The sequence below is a fragment of the Panthera pardus genome, unplaced genomic scaffold (assembly GCF_024362965.1).
Source record: "Panthera pardus isolate Hobbes unplaced genomic scaffold, ASM2436296v1 HiC_scaffold_8, whole genome shotgun sequence".
Classification (NCBI taxonomy): domain Eukaryota; kingdom Metazoa; phylum Chordata; class Mammalia; order Carnivora; family Felidae; genus Panthera; species Panthera pardus.
The window spans coordinates 125795546-125820088 of NW_026527013.1; the positions used below are offsets into that span (position 1 = coordinate 125795546).

The 24543-nt window shown below is 36.6% G+C and overlaps 1 protein-coding gene across 4 annotated transcripts in view; it reads left to right on the forward strand.

Annotated features, from left to right (window-relative positions):
- SEPTIN7 (septin 7) overlaps positions 1-18657 on the forward strand; it is a 118162-nt gene extending 99505 nt beyond the window's left edge. For all 4 annotated transcript variants that reach the window (XM_019418149.2, XM_053898156.1, XM_053898158.1 and 1 more), the window contains 4 exons: positions 1242-1367; positions 11894-12029; positions 16394-16533; positions 17555-18657. In XM_019418149.2, the coding sequence (XP_019273694.1) occupies positions 1242-1367; positions 11894-12029; positions 16394-16533; positions 17555-17594 (442 nt within the window). In that variant the 3' untranslated portion in view covers positions 17595-18657. The remainder of the gene's footprint in view (positions 1-1241; positions 1368-11893; positions 12030-16393; positions 16534-17554) is intronic.
- Positions 18658-24543: the final 5886 nt, after the last annotated feature.

Sequence of the window (24543 nt, forward strand, 5' to 3'; positions counted from 1 at the left end):
CAAAGGGCAGCTTATAGTAAAGTTGAAAAGGTTGTGTGGTGTTATCCATAACATATACTGGTACCAAAAAATGACTGACCACCAAGGAGAAAATTGTTAGGGGTTTGAGTCACTCAACTTCAAGGCTGGGAAGAGCTTTCAAAGCAGTAGGATTCTTAAGTTTGAAGAGTCCGTGACAAATTAGCATGAGCTATTCCATCTCAACCGCTGGATATTCTAGGAATAAAGAGCTACCTGACTCGACTGACATGGAAAGGGGTAGTGGCCATGAAGAGGATAAATTCAACAAAGAAAAGAGCATAAAGAAAATGAGAATTGAGGAAAACCGAGAAGTACCCCTTAGGATGAGTTAAACTATCAGAGATTGCATGGAAATGTCCATTAGTAGAAGATGAGTCGGGGTAATTGAAAATCACCTTCCGTTCATAAAGGGAAAGTACATGTTTTCTGGATAGCAGGAGAAATAAAAATACGGTGCACCTTTATGTTTGTTTCCCGGAAGGGAGATTTGGCAAAGTGGTGGGCATGGAAGATGGAGTATGGCAGAGATAGGAATGGATGATGAGAAAAGGGAGACTCTGATGAATCAGAGTATTGCTACACCAGGTCGGGTAAAGGGAACCATAGAGCAGCTCAGAGTGTCTGTAGTGTCTAAAATCATTAAGGAATGATGAAATTGTCTCCTGTATTGTATAATTCATCTCATATGTGTATTGATTTTATGTATAATAGAAATGCTATGAGCAAAATTCATTTAACCAAAATATCACATTCACTGAACAGTTTGAAGAAATAGGAATATGCTCTAAATTATTTTCCTTGGTTTGAATCCAACTTGATATGTGACCTAAAGTATCCATATATATTACCTCGGTAAAAGCTCAAATCTTAATAATATTGCTAAAAGAAAACCAATTTCTCTTATGTTTTATGAGCTTTGGCAGGAGCTAATCTTCCTCTAATAAAATAAGACATATACTATAAGGGTAAATATTCTTCTGTAGAAGTGTCATACTTTGAGGAGGTTTAGAACTCTTAAACTTTCATTTGGAACCTAAATTTCCATTGGTTTCAGGTTTAGCATAATTGTATCTTGCTCTGCCTTGAGTATAAGTGAAGATAGGTGAATGTTCTTCCTTAAGAATAGTATTTTTGCTTATTTTTGTTTTGGAAAATTTTGAATGTATATCAAGGCTTTCTTCATAGAAGCAAACTGTTGATATGTTGTTTATTTATGACAGAACACACATGCAGGACTTGAAAGATGTCACTAATAATGTACACTATGAGAACTACCGAAGCAGAAAACTGGCAGCTGTGACTTATAATGGAGTTGATAATAACAAGAATAAGGGGCAGCTTACCAAGTAAGTGTACCTTGTTTCCTCCAGAAAAGGTATCATTTATGTAAGTAAATAATCATATTGTTTTCATTTTCGTCAAGTTCTTGGCTACTCATTAGAAAATCGGGATTAATGGTCTTTATGCACAATAGCAGAAATTTATTGTTGTTAAACTTTGTTTTGGCAGTTTTGTATTTTACTACTTAATTTTCACAGGAAGTATTTTATTACCTTGCTCCTTGAGTGAAAGAGCCATGCATTCTCTTTTGGTCATTTGCCATTGTACTTATAATCCATATACCACATGTTTAATAGAACCTCAATTAGAAATCAAATGGCTCCTTCTGCAAATACATTTTTTAAGAGTTTGTCTTAATTCCAGTCTGCTAACATGTAGTGTTATATTCATGTCAGGTGTACTATATAGTGATTCATAATTCCCTATATCACCCAGTGCTCATCACGACAAGTATTCTCCTTGATCCCCATCACCTATTTAACCCATCCCTCCACTCACCAACCCCGCCCCCCCCCCCCCCCCCCCCCCCCCCGCCTCTGGTAACCCTCAGTTTGTTCTCTGCAGTTAAGAGTTTGTTTCTTGGTTTGTCTCTCCCTCTCTCAATCTCTCTTTTTCTCTTTGCTCATTTGTTTGGTTTTCTTTTTCTTTTTTTTTTTTTTTAACATTTATCTGTTTTCGAGGGGGCAGGGGAAGGGCAGAGAGAGAGAGAGGGAGACATAGAATCCAAAGCAAGCTCCAGGTTCCAAGCTGTCAGCACAGAACCTGATGTGGGGCTCAAACTCATGAATTGTGAGGTCATGACCTGAGCTGAAGTTGGACGGTTAACTGACTGAGCCACCAGGTGCCCCTTTTTTGTTTTGTTTCTTAAATTCCACATGTGAGTGAAATCCTATGGTATTTGTCTTTCTCTGACTTTATTTCACTTAGCATTATACTCTCTAGCACCATCCATGTTGTTGCAAAGGGCAAAAGTTCATTATTTTTTTTAATGGCTGAATAATATTCCTGTGTGTGTGTGTGTGTGTGTGTGTGTGTGTGTGTGTGTGTGTGTACACACCATATCTTCTTTATCCATTCATCTATGGATGCACACCTGAGCTGCTTCCATATCTTGGCTATTGTAAATAATGCTGCTATAAGCGTAGGGGCACGTGTATCTGCAAATACACTTTTTTTAAGGGCAGGGAACAGTTACTACCAAGATCTCTTAACTGATTTTACTTTTAAGATAAACATTCTATAGTCTCTTTATGGAGACTAAATATAGAGCTTCTACCCTTTGTCTTTTTAAATAAACCATTTTGGTAGCAGAGTTTTCACTAACATTGTGTAGAAACAAGGGACAGGACCAAACAAAAGGAATATTTAGATGAATGTAGTCTTGGTTACCTTCTCCATTCCTATTCGGTATTTCCAGGGAGTAAATTAGCTTGAGTCTGGATTTCTTCTCTTGCTTATTAGAGTAGTGTCAGTGACTGCAGGGTGTGTAGTGTCACCCTGCTGAGCTAGTCCGTATCTCAAGCTGTGGTGGTTTATGATGGGGTGGGAGAAAGAGGTGTGTGAGGAGGCCTGTGAGTTAGCTGGCGGAGTTCTTGCTAACAGTATCTGTGCCCCATTTTTCCTTTATTTGGGACTGTTGAAGATCGTAAGGATTATGAAAACCATTTTAACATTGTGTATACATTTGTAGCAGGTGTTATCTACCATTAGAGGATGATCCTGAAGGATCATCTGTATCAGTAATGAAAAAGGCAAGTTAGCAAAGTGGCAGTATAGTACTATGTTTTATAGTGGTCAGCATTCCTTAAAATGGAAAAGAAAATGCTCCTTTTTTCTTTTTTAGTTATGTCTCCACAATGGCCCTAAATTCCAGAAGAAAGCAAACAAAGCATTATTAGTCACTGGCAGACACAAACAGTTCTCTTTTACAACTGATCTTAGATGTTACTTCATGTTTATTTCCTTCTATATTTTGCTAATGATGTTGGGGTCATAGACCCTTTGAAGTAGAATTTCTTTTTAGGCTATTAACATGCTTATATTTGAGGAACTTTACTGATCAATTCCTGTGTTTTCTGGTTTTAAGGATCTCCTTGTTAAAAAGGTAAATTTCTAGGTTTAAAAATTGGCAAGAGATTCTGATTCAGTAGATGTGGGATGGACTTGAGAGTTTATATTTTTAATAAGCGACCTAGATGGTTCTGATACAGGTGATTAGTCATGTATGCTTTGCGAAACAGTTTACTACTGCTGTTTTAAAAACTGATTTGGTTAATATTTCAACAATTTGTTTACATTTAAAATACAAAATTCTATTTGAGATAAGGTTTAGTGAGTAAGAAAAAGACTTTTAATCTGCTTGTTTTTAGCAACATTTGTATCCGACAGCTTTATTTAGCACAAAAACATAAGGCTCCATCATAGTAAATATTGTTCATAAAATTCTAATCCGTTTTAAATGCATCTTACTCGGGCTCTGTGCTGACAGCTCAGAGCCTGGAGTCTGTTTCAGATTCTGTGTCTCCCTCTCTCTCTGCTCCTCACCTGTTCATGCTCTGTCTCTCTCTGTCTCAAAAATAAATAAACATTAAAAAAAAGAAATTAAAAAAAAAAAAGGGGGGCGTCTGGGTGGCTTGGTCGGTTAAGCGTCCGACTTCGCCTCAGGTCATGATCTCACGGTCTGTGATTTCGAGCCCCGCGTCGGGCTCTGTGCTGACAGCTCAGAGCCTGGAGCCTGTTTCAGATTCTGTGTCTCCCTCTCTCTCTGCTCCTCACCTGTTTATGCTCTGTCTCTCTCTGTCTCAAAAATAAATAAACATTAAAAAAAAAAATTAAATGCATCTTACTAACTTAGGGACTTTTTAATTGTTTAAAAGAAAACGATGTGTAATTAAAGCCACCGATAATTTTATATGTGAAAGGGGAATGTGCTATCAGTACATGTTATTCCTTAAATGTATGCAGTTAATGTGTGACTTTTTTTCTTTTAAACATTTGTTCATGTCCTAGAAATAAGGAATTGTTTTCACATTTCTAATAGAAGGCTTTTAAAATAGTGGTATTGTGATATTTCTGCTGTTGGATTCAGGTAAGGCAATTCAGAGAAAAATAGTGAACCTTACAGTGTTGTTAAAAATTCTTTTGCAGAGGTAGAATTCTAGTGTGGATTACTTGAGTTAAACTATATAACTGAGGCAAAAACATAAAAAGTAGAATTCTGTTGGAAATGTGTTTCTTAATGAGATGAATCATGTCCAAACTTTGTCTCTGAAAGTAATAAAAATATCTGTACTGCTAAAAAGCAAATTGCCTGAGGAGTTAGTACACTATTTTATGTTAATAGTAAGTAGAAAAATATCTTTAAAGATTGAACCAGTTGGGGAATGGCATGATTAGAATAGATATTGATATGATTTATTACATTGGGTTTTTACTACTTTATTGAGTAATATACTGAATCTGAAGGAAGTCACTTGGACGTTTTATCTATTGGTTGTATCTTCTATTATCTTGAAAATGTTAGCAATTTCAGAAATCATTGCAGCTGAATGTTTTTGTTGTTTAAATCAGTATCAGCAACTTGTGCTTTAGCTAATGTTAACGTGCTAAAAACTAAGGACTGATTCATGAGGAACTGAAAAGAATGGCTAATATTTAAATAGGTGATGTAGGGGTGCCTGAGTGGCTCAGTCAGTTAAGCATCCAGCTTGGACTCAGCTCATGATCTCACAGCTTGTGGGTTCGAGCCCCACATCGGGCTCCATGCTGACAGCTCAGAGCCTGGAGCCTGCTTCGGATTCTGTATCTCCCTCTCTCTCTCTGCCCCTTCCCTGCTCGCCTGTGTGCGCGCTCTCTCTCTCTCTCTTTCTCTCTCTCTCTGAAAAATAAAATAAAACATTAAAAATTTTAAACGTGATACAAGCAAATGTGAATTTAGGCTTCTTAGTGATGTTCTAGTTGTATTGCTTTCAAGGGACTCTTCCCTCCATAGCAGTGCATCCTTTGATAATACTGGCAGGGAGAGGTTGAGGTTGTGGGGAGTTTGGAGTGGAAGAGTCAGAGTAATTAAACAAAAATTGCCACTTTTCTAACCACCTCCCTCCATTATGTATCTGAACTCAGCATCCCAGCATGGACCCAAATACTGCATTACTAACAGCTAACATCACAGTTAGCTTGTTCGAAGCATGCTTAATACTGGGAGATACACTGTATGGAATTTTGTTATAGTACTTTGATTAATCACTGAAGAAGACTTCTCTTGTCACCTGGAGGGTTTTACACCTCCAGATATACCTAGGACAGTGTACCTCAGCTTAAGGGCTGGTTAAGAGGGAATAGGTCTTCTGTAAAGTGAGCTATCGGTAACTTGAAAATTTGTAATTTGGAAATTTTCAGGCAGATCACTTTAGGCAAGACTTTATGGAAGTTGAGGATCTGGAAATTGATTCTCTTAAAACTGCAGAGGCTCAAGTAACCTTTGGAAGACTTCATATAAACGGAGAACCTAGTTTAAAGACCATTGAACTGGAGAATCTCTTTGGTTCTTAAAAACAGAGCTGTCATTTTATCACTTTGCGTAGTCTGTAAATAGCATCTGCAGGCAATTTGAGAAAGAAAGAAAATTGATAATAAGGTCATTTATTTATCTGCTGATTGCTAATGGACCTGTGTATTTTCCACTGCCCTCATAAAATATTTATACATGTACAAATCTATTAAAAATTTAGTTATGGGGTGCCTGGGTGGCTCAGTCGGTTAAGCGTCTGGCTCAGGTCATGATCTCATGGTTTGTGAGTTTGAGCACTGCATTGGGCTCTGTGCTGTCAGCGCAGAGCCGGCTTCTGATCCCCTGTTCCCCCCCTCTCTCTGCTCTTCCCCCATTTATGTGTGCATGTGCACTCTCTCAAAAACAAAGATTTTTTAATAATTAGTTATATTGACCTTTATATGGCAATGTATACTCTACAAAGTGCTAATCACACTTTAGTTTTAGAATAAAAGCTATCTTTTTAAGCATTTAGTAGTAAAATAATCTCGTATTTAATTTTCTGAGGCAGTTTTGGATGGACTGTAGAGTGTACTAAACAGTGGTCAAATATTTGGTTTGTATAGCTGAAAATATGCCTTTTTGTTAGGTTAGTGGTCCTAGAATGATTATATTTTGGAAGGATATAAAATAAGATTTAGATATCACATTGTACATCTTAAATTTATACAGTATTATATGTCAATTATGTCTCAGTAAAACTGGGAAGAAACCAAGATTTAGACTATGTGGTTAAAATCTGAAAAGTAGCTGAGTTTATCTCATCAAATGCTATTTTGTCTCAAGGTCAAAGTCTGGAAAAGTGGGAACTATTCCTAGCAGCTATTCAGGTATTGCCTGTATCTGGCAAAGAAAATACCAAGTCATTTATTTTAAGTACTTCTTAAATCCTCAGGGCGAGTGTATCTTGTTCACCCCTGACTGGAGAGTGGAGGGTGGTAGGCAATTTGAAGGAACAGAGAGGAAGGTCAAGTTCCAGATCAAAGAAGATTGAACAAGGGGTTGTAAAAGAAAAGAGAGAAGAATTAGCCATATCCAGATGGCAGATCTCTTAAAGAAAGAAAAGTGATCCCCAGTAAGAGGAAGGTTTTATTTGTTTTGTTGTGTTTTGTTTTTGCTAAACGTGCTTCTTAAAGTTATTCCTTCCTTGATCTTCTTTTGTATGTTTTACTTAAAACCACATTTGATTGGTAACTCTCATGAACTGTTGTCTATCATTGATTGATACCTTGCTTCAAGTTGGGCATACCCTGTTCCTCTTTCCCATACACTATTTTTCTGTTTTCTATAGCCTTCTCCATCTGTAAGCTTGGGAAAACTTTATGGATGACAAAATTCCTAGAAAGGACTAAAAATACATATTTTCAAAGGCTGATTTTTAGAGCGCCCTTAGTACATGACAGAGTTTTCATTGAAAGAGAAATAAAGACAGTTTTCTGAAGTTTCCCAAAGTTTTTTCAAAGACTTAAATTTATTCAGTTGTATCCTTTACCCTTTGTTCAGACGTCCTTTCATGAAAATATAATAGTAGTAGAATATTGTTTTGTTTACTTTTGGTTATAATGCTCTCACTTGGCAAAATAAAATGTTGGTAACTATTGTTTCCCAAAAATTTTGGAAATTTTTATTGCTCTTTGAAATCCATGTAAATGAAATTCCTTTGAAAATTTTTGTATGAAAATTGCTACATGTCTGTTTCCACAGTGGCCTACTAACCATTGATGCAAAAGTATGTGAATGTATTTGTTTAATGTGTTCTTCAGGAAAGACCACACATAATTTAAATGAAATGTGTTTGTTTTCTCTTACACTCAAAATGTGGGTCATGTAACACCACCACAGTAAAACCTTACTAGGTCAGCCTTGTGTGGTCCTTGCTGTCATTTTTCGTTGGTCACATGAAAGGGTGAATCATCTGGTGGCTTTCAGGAACCATAAACCTTTAAAGAGATCCCTAGGAGGAGCTGTGTTATATCTTTGGAGATTTAGCATGATACTCAGGTTATGTTATAGACTTTTTTTTTTTTCCTTTTTAAAAAACTTTTACCTGGACCTTTCATTTCTTTGGCTGAGTCCCTTTAAATTTCTCTGACAAGTTTATAAAAACATTAAAAAAAAAAAAAAAAGTTAAAAAAAAAAATTTCTCTGACAAGTTTAAGTGAATAAGCTTTAGCATGTCTATGTGTGTAAAGAACAATTTCCCATTAAAAAGCAGTTAGGCTGGGGCGCCTGGGTGGCTCAGTCAGTTAACCATCCAACTTTGGCTCAGGTCATGATCTCAGGGTTTGTGATTCGAGCTCCACGTGGGGCTCTGTGCTGACAGCTCAGAGCCTGGAGCCTGCTTCGGATTCTGTGTCTCCCTCTCTCTCTGCCCCTCCTCCACTGGCACCCTGTGTCTTTCTCTCTCAAAAATAAATAAACATTTAAAAAAAAAATTTTTTTTAAAGCAGTTAGGCTATGATACAATTTAAATGGTTTTTCTGATCCTCTAGTTAAAAAGGTTTTATTTGGAAAAAAATAATGTGATGAAAAAAAGTGATCCTTCTTTCTGTGTTTCCTACATTGTAAGCACAATATTGTATTACAGTTTCCTAAATATCACTTTCATAACGATGACTACAAATGTGGTGCTAATTTAAGATTTCAAAGATCATTTTTACTGATGAGAGGCTTAAAAAAATTTATTTTAGATATGTATAACCATTTTTTTATAATACTGGAATATCAGTTCATTTGATCAGAAGTCAAGTATTTTTACAAGGCTGAAAAACTTAAAGTATCTCAGATACGAAATATTGTAAATATTTCCTTTTTTGGAAGTACATGTATTTAAATAGGTTTAAAAATTTGAGCAGGCTGTCAGAAGATAATTGCACAGCATGCTTATTTTCATAATGATTTGGTATAGTAATTAACAGAATTTTGGGAAAGAAATTAACTAACTTTAACAAATTTTGCCATAAACTTTGCTTTAGGGCACATACTTTAAATTACTTAATTGTGACGTCTCTGGTCTCTGAATTTGCCTTTAATTGTTGCTTTTAGTGTGGTTTACTCTAAGTGTTTTAAGTCTCCGTTTTTTGTTCTTTTAGATATGACACAGTTGAAGGCATGTAAGTTTTTTTTCTTTTAAGATGTAAAGGTTTTTAATAAATTTAGAATTTAAAAGCAAATTTCAAAATATAGTCTTTCCGCCTAGAGTTATCTAAATAAAAATCAAAATAACAGTGGTTACTTTTGGTTAGCTGGTAACCTTTTCATGTGCAAATTATACCATGAGTTCTTTGAATTTACATGAATTGCCTTTTTCCTCCCAAGGATAAAATTAAATGAGCATTTTATTATAAGGAGGAATATATATTTAATTTTAAAATCAGTCTGAGTTTCTAATTTATTTACTATACAGTTTTGAACTATGTTTTCAGATTACGCCAATATTGTTGGATAGTCTCAGTTGCTTAAACATACATATTCAGTTAAAACTGTCCATTAAAAAAATAGTTATTAGATTATTTCTCTTCTAGAGGCTAAAAATGTTCTGGGAGATGGAATAAGTGAGGTTTATAGACTCAAAATCTAACAAAAGCTTTGGACCCTCTCACCGGAAGAATGCTTGCATGGACACACATGTTTAGTGTGTCATTTCAGGGGATTCATTGCCACTCTGCTCAAGAGATTGGAAGCCCCTGTACCAAAACACCTGCCATAGATATGAGAACTACATTATCAAGGAGGGCCTTAACTTTTAATGAAATAATGATATTTACATTTAAAAATTTATTTCAGAGGCTCAGGCGGTTAAGCGTCTGATTACAGCTCAGGATGTTCTCTCAAGGCTTATGGGTTTGAGCCCTGCATCGGTCTCTGTGCTGACAGTGCAGATCCTGCCTTGGATCCTCTGTCCCCACTCTCTCTGCCCTTCCCCTACTCGTGCGCTCACGCTCTCTCTCGCTCTCGAAAATAAACATTAAAAAAATTTTTAACAATTTTGTTCAGTTGACCTCACTTTTTGAATGCAGGTTTTTGTTCTAAGTTAATGTTTGGTTTAGTTTCATTTTCAGAACTTCTGATTAATTGTTTAATTGCTAAAATATACTGCAGGTTTGTAAGTTTACTTTTGGTGAAGAACTATCCTTCAGTTAGCATTTTATTCTAGATTACACTAATTGCAAAAACAGATCATCTTGATCACAGCAGTGCTTCATGGCTTTGTCCTCCCTTTTTGGTAAGAAAAATCCATAGCCAGTGTTCTGACCTGTTGCTCTTGTTGAATATATTCCATCAGGCTCTTTTGTCCTTCTCCTTGATAGGGGGAAGAGGAGTACTGGAAAAATACTCAGCCTCATTAGGAGAGAAATCTACCATAATCAGAGTGTCTCACATCAGGATTAAAGTGACTAACCCTAGAGGTTATGGGTGAAATCCAAGGCCTGATTTTGTTTTTGTTTATAAGCCATGATTTAATTTTTTAAACTGTTTTACTGACATAAAATTCACCAATTTAAACATACAATTCAGTGGTCAAAGGCTGTTTATGTGGAGGCAAAGTAAACAAGTTTTATCAACAAAGTCAGAAGAAGGCCTGCCTCTTTAGGTTGCTCTAGTGTATTGAATACTTTTCAGAGATCCTCAAAGCCACAGAGTACATGTTTCTTTCTTCCCTGGGACTATAGTAAGTTGCTGATAATTTTATGTTCCCTTGTGTCTGTGAGTATGCTAGCCATTATATAAAGCTCATCTGCAGTATTTTTCAACATGAAAATTTTGAACAAAATTGTGTAGAGAATTGAGCCTGTGGACCTTAATGTTAGTAGACTGAAATACTTCCATTCAACTATGCTTGTGTCTGTTTTCTGGCATTTCAAAAAAAAATTACTAGGATATTTATTTGCTTCTGATTCTTTCTCATGTGTATGCATCTATGTATGTGTTTTTTTATCACCAGTACATGTTTTAAAGTAAGACAGAAACTTTAGACACTAAAATAGGTAGAATGAATTTTCATAATCAGTGAAATTACCATAAATGGCCTAGAAATGAAAAATGTTCTAGGTATTGACTGGTAGTCATTTCCAGCATGTCATTTCAGTTACTAAAATAAGTCTGAATTGGTGTTAATTAACTTACAATTATAATGTCAGTAATTGTCTTAGAAGAAGAGATTATAACACTTAGAAATTTTTAGAACTACAAATAGGCTATGTATATTAACTTCATTAGCTCAGTTCCTTTTTTCGCATTAAAATTTTGTTGAGGGGTGCCTGGATGGCTCAGTCAGTTAAGTGTCTGACTTCGGCTCAGGTCATGATCTCATGGTTCTTGAGTTCAAGCCCCACGTCAGGCTCTGTGCTGACAGCACAGAGCCTGGAGCCTGCTTCAAATTCTGTGTCTCCCTCTCTCTCTGCCTCTCTCCTACTTGTGCTCTGTCTCTGTCTCTCTCTCTCTCTCAAAAATAAATAAAATGTAAAAAAATAAAAAATACAAAAAATAAATAAAATTTTGTTGAAAGTACAAAATTAAATAATTTTCTTCTCATTTTCCATGCTGTGAGTATAATTTAGGAATGTTTCCTTTCCATTTTCCTTCTACAGTTTATTTTATGTGTCATCTTTAGATTGGTATGCACTAACTAGCTTTAGAGAAACCTCCTGCTAACAGTTTGTTATTCATGTCTCTTTTCATAATAATTGTTCACTAGAGATTCCAGTTTAAATATAAAACTGGAAGGAAATTCTAGATTAGAAATACAACTTTTGAAGCTTCTAAAGAATTTTTAATGCATTTATACACAAAACTTCCAATCTGTGATCTGTGTCATCTAAGATGGTGTTCAGAATAATTGAAAAATCATTTTCAAGCTTATTTTCAAAAAACAGAATTTAGTGATGACAGCATCTCATTTGTTTTCATCGCCGTGTCAGAGTTTTGTATCATACTTCTCATTTTTGGACTTCTGATGATTATCCTTAATATTCACAACAGGAGCCCTCTTGCACAAATGGAAGAAGAAAGAAGGGAGCATGTAGCTAAGATGAAGAAGATGGAGATGGAGATGGAGCAGGTGTTTGAGATGAAGGTCAAAGAAAAAGTTCAAAAACTGAAGGATTCGGAAGCTGAGGTAGAGCCTAACGTTGTCCCGTTACGGACACAGTATTTCTTTTTAAAATGACAAAGGTCTTCAGTAGTCTAGATAGTAAAACCTCTCTACACATATTTTTAAAAATTTAATATAATGCCCTAATGTGGCGCCTGAGTGGCTCAGTCAGTTGAGCGTCCAACTTTGGCCTAGGTCATGATCTCAAGGTTCATGCGTTCGAGCCCCACGTCGGGCTCTGTGCTGACAGCTCGGAGCCTGGAGCCTGTTTTGGATTCTGTGTCTCCCTCTCTCTCTGCCCCTCCCCCACTTGTGCTTGCTCGCTCTCGCTCTCTCTCTCTCTCTCTCTCTCTCTCTCTCAAAAAGAAAATAAATATTAAATTAAAGAAAAATATAAAGAAGCTTGGTGCGCCTGGGTGGCTCAGTCGGTTAAGCGTCCGACTTCGGCTCAGGTCATGATCTCAAGGTTCGTGGGTTCGAGCCCCGCATCAGGCTCTGTGCTGACAGCTCGGAGCCTGGAGCCTGCTTCAGATTCTGTGTCTCCCTCTCTCTCTCTCTGCCCCTCCCCCACTGTGGTCACTTACTCTCCCTCTCAAAAATAAATAACATTAAAAAAAATTTAGGGTCACTGCCCTAGTGTAATAAAATGGAGAAATAAAAGCAAGTACTTTGTTTATAATAACGTATGTTTTGATATGTTAGTATTTGAACACATATACTTGGTAGGAAGACATAATAGAATAATTATAATGAATTATGAGTTTTAATGAGCAAATTATGAGAAGCGGAATTATAAGCTATTCCTTATATTCAGTGTAAGAAAAGTAAAGATCAGAGTTTTGGGTGGATGTAAGAATAAAAACTAGTATTAGAATCATCATCATCATCATCATCATCATCATCATCAACCAGAGTTACTTGCATATGAATGAGAGAAAGAAAGAGAGAGAGAGAACCTTAACTGAACTAAGGGCATGCCAGGATAAAACAAACAGCCAAAGGAGAGAAAATGAAGGAATGTGATATTACTGTAAATGAATTGGGCTTATTTGTAATATAGTGTCAGAGTAATTGCTAGTGTTAAAAATTCGTAGAGTAGTGACAAAGCATCCCAACAAGCTTCTTTACGACCTTGGAATCCCTCTATAGATGTTGAGGCATGCATTTAGTTTTTATTAATCAAAAAGACTTTGAAGACATTCCCTTACATTTCCTTCAAGAAGTGAAAGATGGAGGGGAAAAGCACTAACATGAGACTCTATCAAATAAGTAGTTGGTGTGATAGATATTAACATGAAATATTTTTTTAAGTGACCTTTAATGTTAAAATTCAGTGAGATCCCTATGTTTATATGTAGCTCCACTAATAATATTTGTATCTAAATAAATTCAAAGGGGATTCAGATCTATTCTGTTACATCCTTATGGTTGATCTCATTGCCTTTGTAATTACTGTATAAAATACGGAAACCCTCTTTGACTAAATATCTAACAAAGTATTTTAATGCACTAAATAGAATGCATGGAGTGAGTAAAATACTGAAAAATTTTAAAGAAATGTTTTTATTCCACATTAAATTTCTCTTAAATTACTGGGCTTTACATGTAATTTCTTACTTAAAAACAAACAAAACAAAACAAGACAGGGGCACCTGGTTAAGTGTCCGACTCTTGATTTTGTCTCAGGTCATGGTCTCAAACTCTGGGTTGGCCTCTGCTCTGAGCATGGAGCCTGCTTGGGATTCTTTCTCTCTCTCTCTCTCTCTCTCTCTCTCTCTGTCTCTGTCTCTCTCTCTCCATCTCTCAAAATAAATAAACAAACTTAAAAAAAAAGCAACTGTGACTGTTGTTATATTTGTTATAGGCTTAATTCAGCAGAGATACAGAATAGTTCCTTCTTGTTTGAGTTCTCAGAAGACTGCAGGAATAGCAGCCCTGGCACCTGTTATTAAGATGACGTTTTGGAGATTAAATTAAATCTAAGAGTTTGTACCCTTTCGTTAATTAGTGAATAATCTGGAAAAGTCCGTAACAGAAGGGGAATAAAAACAGGAATAATCAAGAGTCTGCATTACCTCCAAACTCAAGATTTCTTTGAAAATCTAAAAGTAGTTACATTTACATTTACTATAGACATATTTTAGAGCTTCCTCCTAAGAGTAAATGTTATAAAGAAATAATTATGAAACTGTAGCCAAAGAACCTTTCAAGAGTTTTTATGATTTCTGTAAATGGTGAAAACAGTTTTGAAAAACTTAACTACTCTTTGAAGTCTGAAATCTTTCTTAGCATGAAAGAACCTGTAAAGAAATCTGGCCAAGTTTCCCCTAATACTGTAAGCCATGTTAAGTATATAAATATATGGGTGAAGGAACCTATTTAACCTTAATAGGTTTTTTTTTTTTTTTCAAGTTCATTAGTGCTAAAAGTGTTTGTTTAGGCATAGCTGCTAATGTCCAGCAGCACAGGGCATCAGGCGCACTACTAAGCACCCTTCTTGTGTTATGTCATTAAATCCACACCATAACCCTATGGAGTAGATACTATTGTCCATCTTCCTTTTATTTTCATGAGAGGAAGGATAAATTAACTTGGTCAGTGCTGCATGTATAGTTGTAAGCCATTATTTGAACTCACTTAATTCTTTAAGTTTGCTCTTATTCACCAGATAAATCCACGGTCATGTATCCATAGTTTCAAATCTTAAATCCTGACAAGCTCTGAAAACTGCAAAACCAGACATAGAACTAATAGTTTTATTCTACTTGATGTGAATATTTATAAAATTTACTGCAAAAAAATAGTAATGTGTTTGATTATAGGTGCTACCCTAGACAACCCAGGATGTGTTTTGCAAATGTAGTATGTATATATTTCTAAGTAGTGTTGCCATTCTAAGATCTGAAGTATTCAGAAGTTTGGAAGACATAACCCCAAGGGTTTCTTGAGAGGGACTGTAACCTGTACTTCTTACCTACATGCAACTAACACAGAAGATACTTACATACAACAGAAATTTACACATTAAAAATGATGAACACCCGTGAACTTAACTACCCAGCTTAAAAACTAAGACTTCATTAGTTCATTTGAGGCCCTTGTGTGCCTATGGTAGCACTTTTTCTCCTTCTCAGAGGTAACTATTGTGAATTGTGTATTTCTGATTTCCTTGCATTTTTTCTATAACTAAAGGCATTTTCCTGCATTTCTATTTTCTGATATTTTCTTAGTACCTTGTTTGCTATGATCAGGAAGATGATCATAGCATATTTGACTCATGTTTGCTTAAATTTATCTTAGATGGTTTTATTTTTTAGGAATTGCATGAAATATTTGCAGTAGGAGTAAATTTGAAGTCCCTCTCTGTGGGTTTACAAAATAATTGAGAAAATAAATTATATGCAAAATTTCATTCTAATCCAAATTCAAGATGTTAACTCACTGATGTAATATCATTAGTAGAACATGATTCCTAGACATCTGAAGATTTTGAATATTTTTGGGGTATTAAGTGTATTTAGATTTAATCTGATTTTTTTTTTTTTATTAATGACTATTTTCTTCAGAAATGGACTGACTAGTGCATAAGTGACATTATTTAGTGATCCATTAGGTGAGCTCTCTGTTTCTGCAGTTACTTTGTGTGAGTGTTTCTACTTAGTCAGCATTCTTATACAGCATTGATTTTCAGTGTAGGAAAACCACCTGCATTGGAATCTCTGGGGCTTGTTGAAAATGCAGATTTCTAATCTTAACACTGAAGGATTCTAATTCAGTATGTTTTGGTGAGGTCCAGGGTTCAATATTTTTTAACAGAGCACTCCTGGTGATTTATATGAAAATTAATATTTGAGAAACCACTGCTTTATAAGAATTGGGGGAGCTTCCTATGATCTTGGAGCTCTAAATTTAAGTCTTTATGTATACCTGCTTTCATTCCACTTGTCTTAGCTTTCTGAGCTTAGAATTAGGAGGCAGTTCAAATCCTCATTCTTCTATTTTTCTGGCTAATGATTTTGGGCAAGGGACTTAAACTCTGCAGCTGTTTACTCATTTATACAATGGGGACAGTGATGTCTTATTTGCCTTGCTTCTACATACTTATGAATAATGAAAAGTGAGGTCATAAGATAGGATATGTCCATTGTAAAGTGCAACACAACTGTAAACTTTTTGTACTTTTTTTTCCTATTTCCCAAGATTATTCTCTTGGGTCACTGGCCTCCTATAGGAGAAGAAAACCTAGACAGTGCTTTCCAGGTGGTACTCTGAATTTATAGCACAAGAACTCAGTGCTCATAATTTTAACATTAGAATGCCTGGGTGAAACCTACTTCTGTTCCTGATTTCTTAAATAGTTTTATTTTATATATCGTGCTGTGATTTAGCTCCAAAGGCGCCATGAGCAAATGAAAAAGAACTTGGAAGCACAGCACAAAGAATTAGAGGAAAAACGTCGTCAGTTTGAAGATGAGAAAGCAAACTGGGAAGCCCAACAACGTATTTTAGAACAACAGAACTCTTCCAGGTAATTAATATCAGATTCCCAAGAAATGTGTATATTAATGTTTCAAGGAATTATTGTCTTGTTTATTTTAACAATATTAGCATTTTAAAAGATATTACCCATTATCACACAACCACAATTATTTTCATGGGTGAATATTTTTACATAGATGGATGCAATCTGTCTACTCTAACAGTATTTCTTTTCATTACAAGCATTTTCCATTACTTAACTGTCTTCATAATTATAACTTGGTAGCTTCATCACATTCTCCCCACTTGACTCACCATAATCAATTTCTTCCCTCCTCCCCTCAATTGTTGGACATAATAGTTGTGTTCAATCGTCAGCAAGCATAGAAAACACTGCTGCAAAAATCTTTTATACAATTTAGGGCTATGTTTTAATTGTGTTATTTCTTTAGGATTAAGTTCTGAAGGTAAAATATTGGATATGTAATTCCAAATACAACTGATCAATTACTTGTTCTTAATTTACACAAAACTTAGTAATATTTGTACCTTGGTGTTGTTCTTTTCCTTGTTAGTCCCATTTAAAACTGAAAAGTTATATCCCTATAAGAATTCTACAATTTACCCTCACTGCTAAATATTTTCAAGGTTAGACATTTGTTCTATAATGCTTTCCTTCTTTTAATTTTTTCCCCAGTGAAAAGGAAAATCTATTTGTAAAAGCAAATGTAATTGAGAATGCAAATAGTAGAAGAGAAGGTACCCTATTTGATGTCACTTGATCTTTTTCAGTTTGCACTCTTATTTGGGAAGAATTGTTCTCCTACATTAAAACTGGATTTCTGTCCTATTTTTAATGTTTATCCTGAAATTTGGTCAAAATTTGATTGTCTGTTACAGATTTGTATTGTCGTCATTCACTTCTAAATCTGATAATTTTTTAAGCTAAAAAAAGGTACTGTTTGAAAATCTAACAGTTGTAATTGGGTTAGCCATTGCTACCATCTTATGTTATCTTTAATGTTTATAACATGGCCACTCATTTTGATTATTTTCCTTGAATCATTTAGAACCTTGGAAAAGAACAAGAAGAAAGGGAAGATCTTTTAAACCCTCTATTGACCACCAGTTACGTATTAGTTGCCAATATGCCAGCTTGGACATCAGTGTTTGTTGGATCCGTTTGACCAATTTGCACCAGTTTTATCCTTAATGATGGATTTAACAGCATGACAAAAATTATTATTATTTTTTTGTTCTTGATGGAGATTAAGATGCCTTGAATTGTCTAGGGTGTTGTGTACTTAGAAACTAACAGCTCTAAGTACCTTTCCTACATTTTCTTTTCTTGTTCTTTTTTTTTTCTTTCTTTCTTTCTTTTTTTTTTTTTTTTATTAAACAGATGTCTTCAATTTAATGCAAGAAAACATTTTACTGTTGTACAATCATGTTCTGGTGGTTTGATTGTTTACAAGATATTCCAAAATAAAAGGACTCTGGAAGGTTTTCATTGAGGATAAATTGCCATAATATGATGCAAACTATGCTTCTCTATGATAATTATAATACAAAGGTTCCATTCAGTGCAGCATATACAATAATGTAATTTAGTCTAACACAGTTGACCCTATTTTTTGACACTTCCATTGTTTAAAAATACACATGGAAAAAAATCCTATATGCTTACAATGCACCTAGAGCTTTTTTATAACAACCTTTTTTTGTTTATTTGTTTGTTTTGGATTCTTTAAATATATGTTATTCTCATTTAGTACCCTCTTTAGCCAGAATCTCATTACTGCTTCATTTTTGTAATAACATTTTATTTAGGTATTTTCCATATATTGGCCCTGCTAAAATAGAATATAGCATCTTTCATATGGTAGGAACCAACAAGGAAACTTTCCTTTAATTCCCTTTTTACACTTTATGGTAAGTAGCAGGGGAAAAATGCATTTATAGATCATTTCTAGGCAAAATTGTGAAGCTAACGACCAACCTGTTTCTACCTATGTGCAGTCTCTTTATTTTACTAGAAATGGGAATCATGGCCTCCTGAAAAGAAAAAAAAAGTCACCATTCTGCATTTAGCTGTATTCATATATTGCATTTCTGTATTTTTTTTTTGTTTGTATTGTAAAAAATTCACATAATAAACAATGTTGTGATGTAATAGAGTGTGGGCTCTTAAATATTCTACAGTTGATATACAAGAATAGAATATGTTTGGGAAGAAACTTCAACTTGAATTTGTCTCCTCCACAATTGTAACTCCTCTTTTCTATTGTATGTTTATTTCATTTAGAATATGGTCAATGTATTGCTTTTCTAATTTATGAGATGTACAGTTATCTCTACTCATTACTCTCATTAATGTTTATACCTCTGAGAAGAAATCCCAACTCATTCACATTAGATGAACTCTCAAGTCCCTGGAAACTGAAATTTTGTAACTGGAAAGAAGTGGTGCAATTTAAAGATCAATGATGTAGATTTTAACATAATGCTTTATGGTATATTAAATATAATTAATGCAACCCAGTTCATTACCTTAAAAAGTTGCACCATGTTTGTTACTTTTAAAAATTAATGATCCAAGCAGAAGGAAGTAACTGCTAATTCTTACGAGCCAATATTTTTGGTTTCACAGGCTGAAGGATTTAAATAAGTCAGTATGCTTAAAACGATCCTTATTGCTTTTCAAAAAAAAATAGATCTAAAATGTAAAACATATATTAGGAAGATTATTTATGTTATAGTATCTTCAGTTTATATGTAAATTCACCCCAGGGTTACTTTTTTTTTTTTTTAATGTTTATTTTTGAGAGAGAGAGCGAGCGAGCGAGCACGAACAGGGGAGGGGCAGAGAGAGAGGGAGGTACAGAATCTGAAACAGGCTCCAGGTTCTGAGCTGTCAGCACAGAGCCTGACACAGGGCTCAAACTCACAAATTGTGAGATCATGACCTGAGCCAAAGTCGGACGCTTGACTGACTGGGTTAAACCCGACCGGGTGCCCACCCAGGCACCCTGAGAGTTACTATTTTTAAAGTAAATCTCATGAGGCATTAAAAACATAATTTGGGAATACCGCAATAAAGATTTATTCTTATTTGATGGCCGTCACTAAAAATTGTCTTGGAAAAGGTTTGTTAATCCTAAAATGCCTTCTGCTGTTGAAGAACATACATGGTGTGAGTGGCTTTTTAAAAATAAATTGCCTGTTATTCTAAGACTAGAATCAGGTGTTCCAGAATAACTATAGGTATAATATGCAGGAGTTTTTTGTTTGTTTTGGTTCTTAAGTGAGATTGGGTTAACACCTATAACCATAAAGGTTTGGTTTTAAGGAGTTAACGACCTACTGAATTTGGAGGATGCAAAATGAAAAACTTTGTATAGACCACCTGCCTAACTGGTGAAGTATTAATTCTAGAGTTCTAGAAACAGGTTCTCATAGTTACCATTTAAAAATTCTGTATCTTGTTGTAAGTTTGTAAATCACCTTTATTCCACTACCCTCGTAAAAACTGGCACAAATCTTACCCATATCATACCTAAGGATTTTACCTGAATCTGATACAGGACCTGTACAACCTTACTGGATCTTTTGATTGTTGACTCCAGGCTTTTCAAGCATATTGAGGGCTATTTTTGCTATATGGCCTGTGGATTTCTGAGAACTGCTATATGATCATTCACAATACATGTAATACTCAGGACATAAGGACAGCCCAGCTTGTAAACAGCAAAACAGGCAATGCCTAGTTTCTTTTGTCCAGAAACATTATGTAATTGAAGTAACCACGATCTTTCTAATTGTGCGGCATTGACCAAGTCAGCACCAATCCCAGTGACTGGTTTGGGCACTGCATGGTAGAGCTTTACTGCCACCTAGTGGGATGAGATCTACTTGCCTCATTATCAAATTCACAATGGGGGAAATTGATAATTGATTGGACACATGGCTTATTTCTATGTAGCTCAGGTTATACTCTTGAAAGCTGAAGAGATACAGGCTCCTGCCTCTCAGACTCATTAGTTTGGTGTCACTGAACCACCTGCACATTCTGAGTCTTCCCACCTTTTGTGCCTTTTATCCTCTTGGGAGAAACTGACCAAGGAATGTGGAGGTCAATGTGTAGTAGGTGAGAAAAGAGGAAAGAGTGTAAGATGGCTTAATAATGCAGCAAAAGCAGAATGTTGACTTAGCAAGTCATCTAAGATCGCTGTCTCCAAACTTTATCCTGTTTCCTTATTGAAATATTCTTGAGCATGTATCCATAATTACAATTGTGTGCATGTGCTGCTGTGTTACTGTGAAATTAAGAAACAAAATTTTAAATTGGGGAGGGGAGAGTTTAGCACCCTTCTCAAGCCCCCGTGAACTCTCTACTCATTCCACTTTGGAAGCCATTGATCTAGGTAGTATATAGATCGTTAATAATTTTTGTTGACTCCCCAAGGGTGTCCTAGTGAAGACTGCTGTGCTATCCTATTTGATGTGAAAGGAAAAATTACTGTCTGCCACTCCAGTAAATTGAAGTCCTTTCTAATAAAAAGCTTGCAAATGTAAACAAAAGTCCGTGTATTTCATTCAGAATATTTTCCTTACCCTTTGTAATAACAGCTATCCACGTATTGAACACTTATTACCACATTTCAGACGATAAGTTAGTTTTTGTGTATTATCTTCATTTAACCCTTGATAGATACTGGTATCGCCCTTTTACAGATGTGGAAACAGGTTTGGAGATGTTTAGTGACTAACTTAGAGACAAGTGGTAAGTGGCAGAGCTGGAGTTTGATGCAGTCTTGGTGATGAGGTCAGGGCCTATGTTGCTTTAGTCTTCTGCCGTGCGACCACCTGGTCTGTGCTAGAAAATTGAACACACTAATCCTTTGTGTTCAGATCCCATCTCTGTGAATTGGGCATGTTACTTCTCCTTTCTCAACATTTGTTTCTGCAGCTATAAGTTAGGGCCCATATCTCTCTTGCTGATTCAAAGTGAAGATTACATTCTGTGACTGCACATGTGAGGTGTCTGGACCTTGGGAGATTATCCTTGGGTGTTGCTGGAAGTGGTGATGCTGGGGCCATGACAGACAAAAGAGTATTGTTTTTCCCCAGTTTTAGGCGATGGTACATTTTCAGTACGTTTGCGTGGTGCTTGATAGGTCTCTAGACTTGCTTCTTTGTAGACACAGCCTTTTGGAGTTACTAAGTAACTTTATTGTTTCAACAATAAAACATGCCATGGAAATAAGGTAATTTTGGTGAAGAACGGGTTTTTTACAGTGCCAGTAATGGGAGTTCTAAAATAATGTCATTCTTTGCAAATAGTGCTGGGATGGTTTATCAGAGTATCTCATCTCTGACATTGCTGAAAAAATTGCTTCTTTTCAAGCAAATTGGTTCCCATGATTTGGGATTAATCCATAGAATGTTCAAAGTTTAGTGTCAGCCGTTTTCAACAGAAAATATGGGTTGACAATTTCCTGTGTTCTTTAGAAGCCTTTCAAAGCTTCACAGGAAGAATGAAGACTATTCTTGGCCCGAACATTTGCCCCATGGGGTGCTGGGCCCAGCCAAACAGCCTTGTATTAGCAAAGGAGGGTCAAGTGAAAGGAGACCTTGTTCTGTGCCAAGCTCTCAAAGGGGAGCCTGAAACCCCATGGGCCACACAGAACCACTGTTTAAGGTGCAGTATTTGTGGACCTGCCGAAATCTAAAGCCATTCAGGCTTTCCGAAATCCTTTGGAATGGGGAGAGGCAGCGGGTGACACTTCGGATCTGTGAAGACCTGGCATAAAGATGGAGAGTTGATGCAGGGGGTGGCAAGACACTGCCAACAAATGTCTGTTTTTTTGTTCTCTCTTCCAAGTGGGCCCTGCTTAGCTTCCTAGCTTTCAGGTGTGTCGCAAGGTGCAGCGGTTCACCCTGGAGATTTACAAGGTAACAGACCCCAGAAGCCCCATGGGTATGGGGCTGGTTCTCACCAAAATGTGGAGGAACTAACTTGGTCTAGCAGGGGCTTGCAACTTTTCTTTCCTCACTTAATTCCATTGTCTTTGAATTTCACTGGTCTCTTTCATATTTAAATATATGCTCCACTAGACTTGCAGGCACAGAAAAGTTCCCTGTATTTTGGATAAGCCAGTAATTTAAGCCACTTGGCAAGTGGTGGGTGACGTGATGGGGGCCCTGGCACAGCCGTTGGTGTTAGTGTGAGCTCTTCCCCCTGCTTTTCAGAAGTCAAGGAATGTATGTTTTGTCTGGTGGGAGTGGAGGAAGCTGTCGATTTTATTCCTAGGGATAAGTCTCATATGATTATATAAATGCATGGCTTAGTGTGGTTACTTTAAAAAAAAAAAAAAAGTTGTAGTTAACATTTCAGGAACATAGTTCTTTCATCCAGACACCAAAATAAAATCCTCCTGAGACCTTAGGGTTGCTGGGTAGAAGTGTCAGGAACTCAGGTTGGCATCTTCTCTAAGTTCTACTTCATTAGTGCCTAATTAGACCCCGTCCGTCCTGTTTAGGTGCTTGAAAGATGGAGTAGATGCCACCGAGGTAAGCTCGCCTTCTGTGATCTCTGCATTCAGATGGGGTTGGCCCCGTTATACTTCACGTCCTGAAGAGAAGATGCGCTTTTTCTCCAATTTGCGTGAGAGGTAATGGACCCCATCCTACCAGATGAGAATATTGTGACCATATTCCAACTAGGGAGAATACCTGTTTGTCAGACGAGGGGAAATTCAGCTGGAAAGCCGAGGGAAGGAAACAAAACCAGAGAAGAGTACAGCAACAAGCGTATCAAGTGCCTGCTAGGTGCCAGATGCGGAAAGTTCACATCAATGCTCAGTTAAAGCTCAGCAGAATTCGATGATGCGGCTACTTAACCCCTTATTAAAAACAAGCAGACTAGGGGGGCCTGGCTGGCTCAGTTGATAGTGTGTGCAGCTCTTGATCTCAGGGTTGTAAATCTGAGCCCCACAGTGGGTATAGATATTACTTTAAAAACTAATAAAATCTTTAAAATAAAAAAGCCAAGCAGTCTAAAATTTCACTGAATGAGTATATAACATTTGTATTAGCCCTTGTGACATGCAAAGTAACAAATGCCCCCTAACCTTGGTAACAACTACAGTCAAACTGTAATAATGTTTGTTATCTTAGTTTCTGCAGGCCAGGAATTAGCGGGCTGGTTCGAGCTAGGCAGTGGGGTTAAAGAGCTAGGCAGTGGCGTTAAAGATGTTGGCTTGGGGCTGTAGTCCTCTGAGGGCTTGACTGGGGCTGGAAGTCCCGCTTCCATGATCGTTCACTCACATCATTGGCAAGTTGGTGTCAGGAGGCCTCAGTCCTTTGCTCTGTGGGTCTCTCCAGGAGGCTGCTTGAGTGTCCTTGTGACATGGTGGCTGGCTTTCTCCCAGAACAAGTGAACCAAAAAAGAGCAAGGCTCAAGCCACAATGCCTTTTATTACCTAGCCTTGGAAGTCACACAATGTCATTTCTGCAATATGTTTATGCAGCTCAGCCCTGTTAAACGTGGGAGGCCGCTGTACAAGAGCTGGAATACTAAGGAGGCTGCTGCCACAACATTGTATCTATTTTCTGGTTAACAGATGATTTTTAACTTTTACAAATAATGCTGCGGTGAACATTTCTGTATACAGCTTCTTGCCCAAATATACAAGATTCTACAGGCTTGTGTATCGACATGAATAAAGCCAGCAAATCTGTGGCCTTTGGGTTCTTAAAAGCTTCTCTCAAGGTTTCTGGAAGGCATCATATAGAAGTTTGTTCCTTGGCCCCTCTTCACTCAGACCAGATGTCCCCACAGTCCCAATGCACAGCCTTCATTAAGCCCAGGCTTACATCTTGACCAGAGAAGAGAGCAGGATCTCTCCCCCTGCTTCAGAGTTTGAAAAACCTCGGGGAAGAACTGCCACAGGCCCAATATGATGACTGGCAGACACGGTCACTGAGAGAACCACTGTGAGCCAGACAGCATCCCTGCTCCCTCGAAAACCGGTCGCCCCCTAGGGATTTTAAGTAC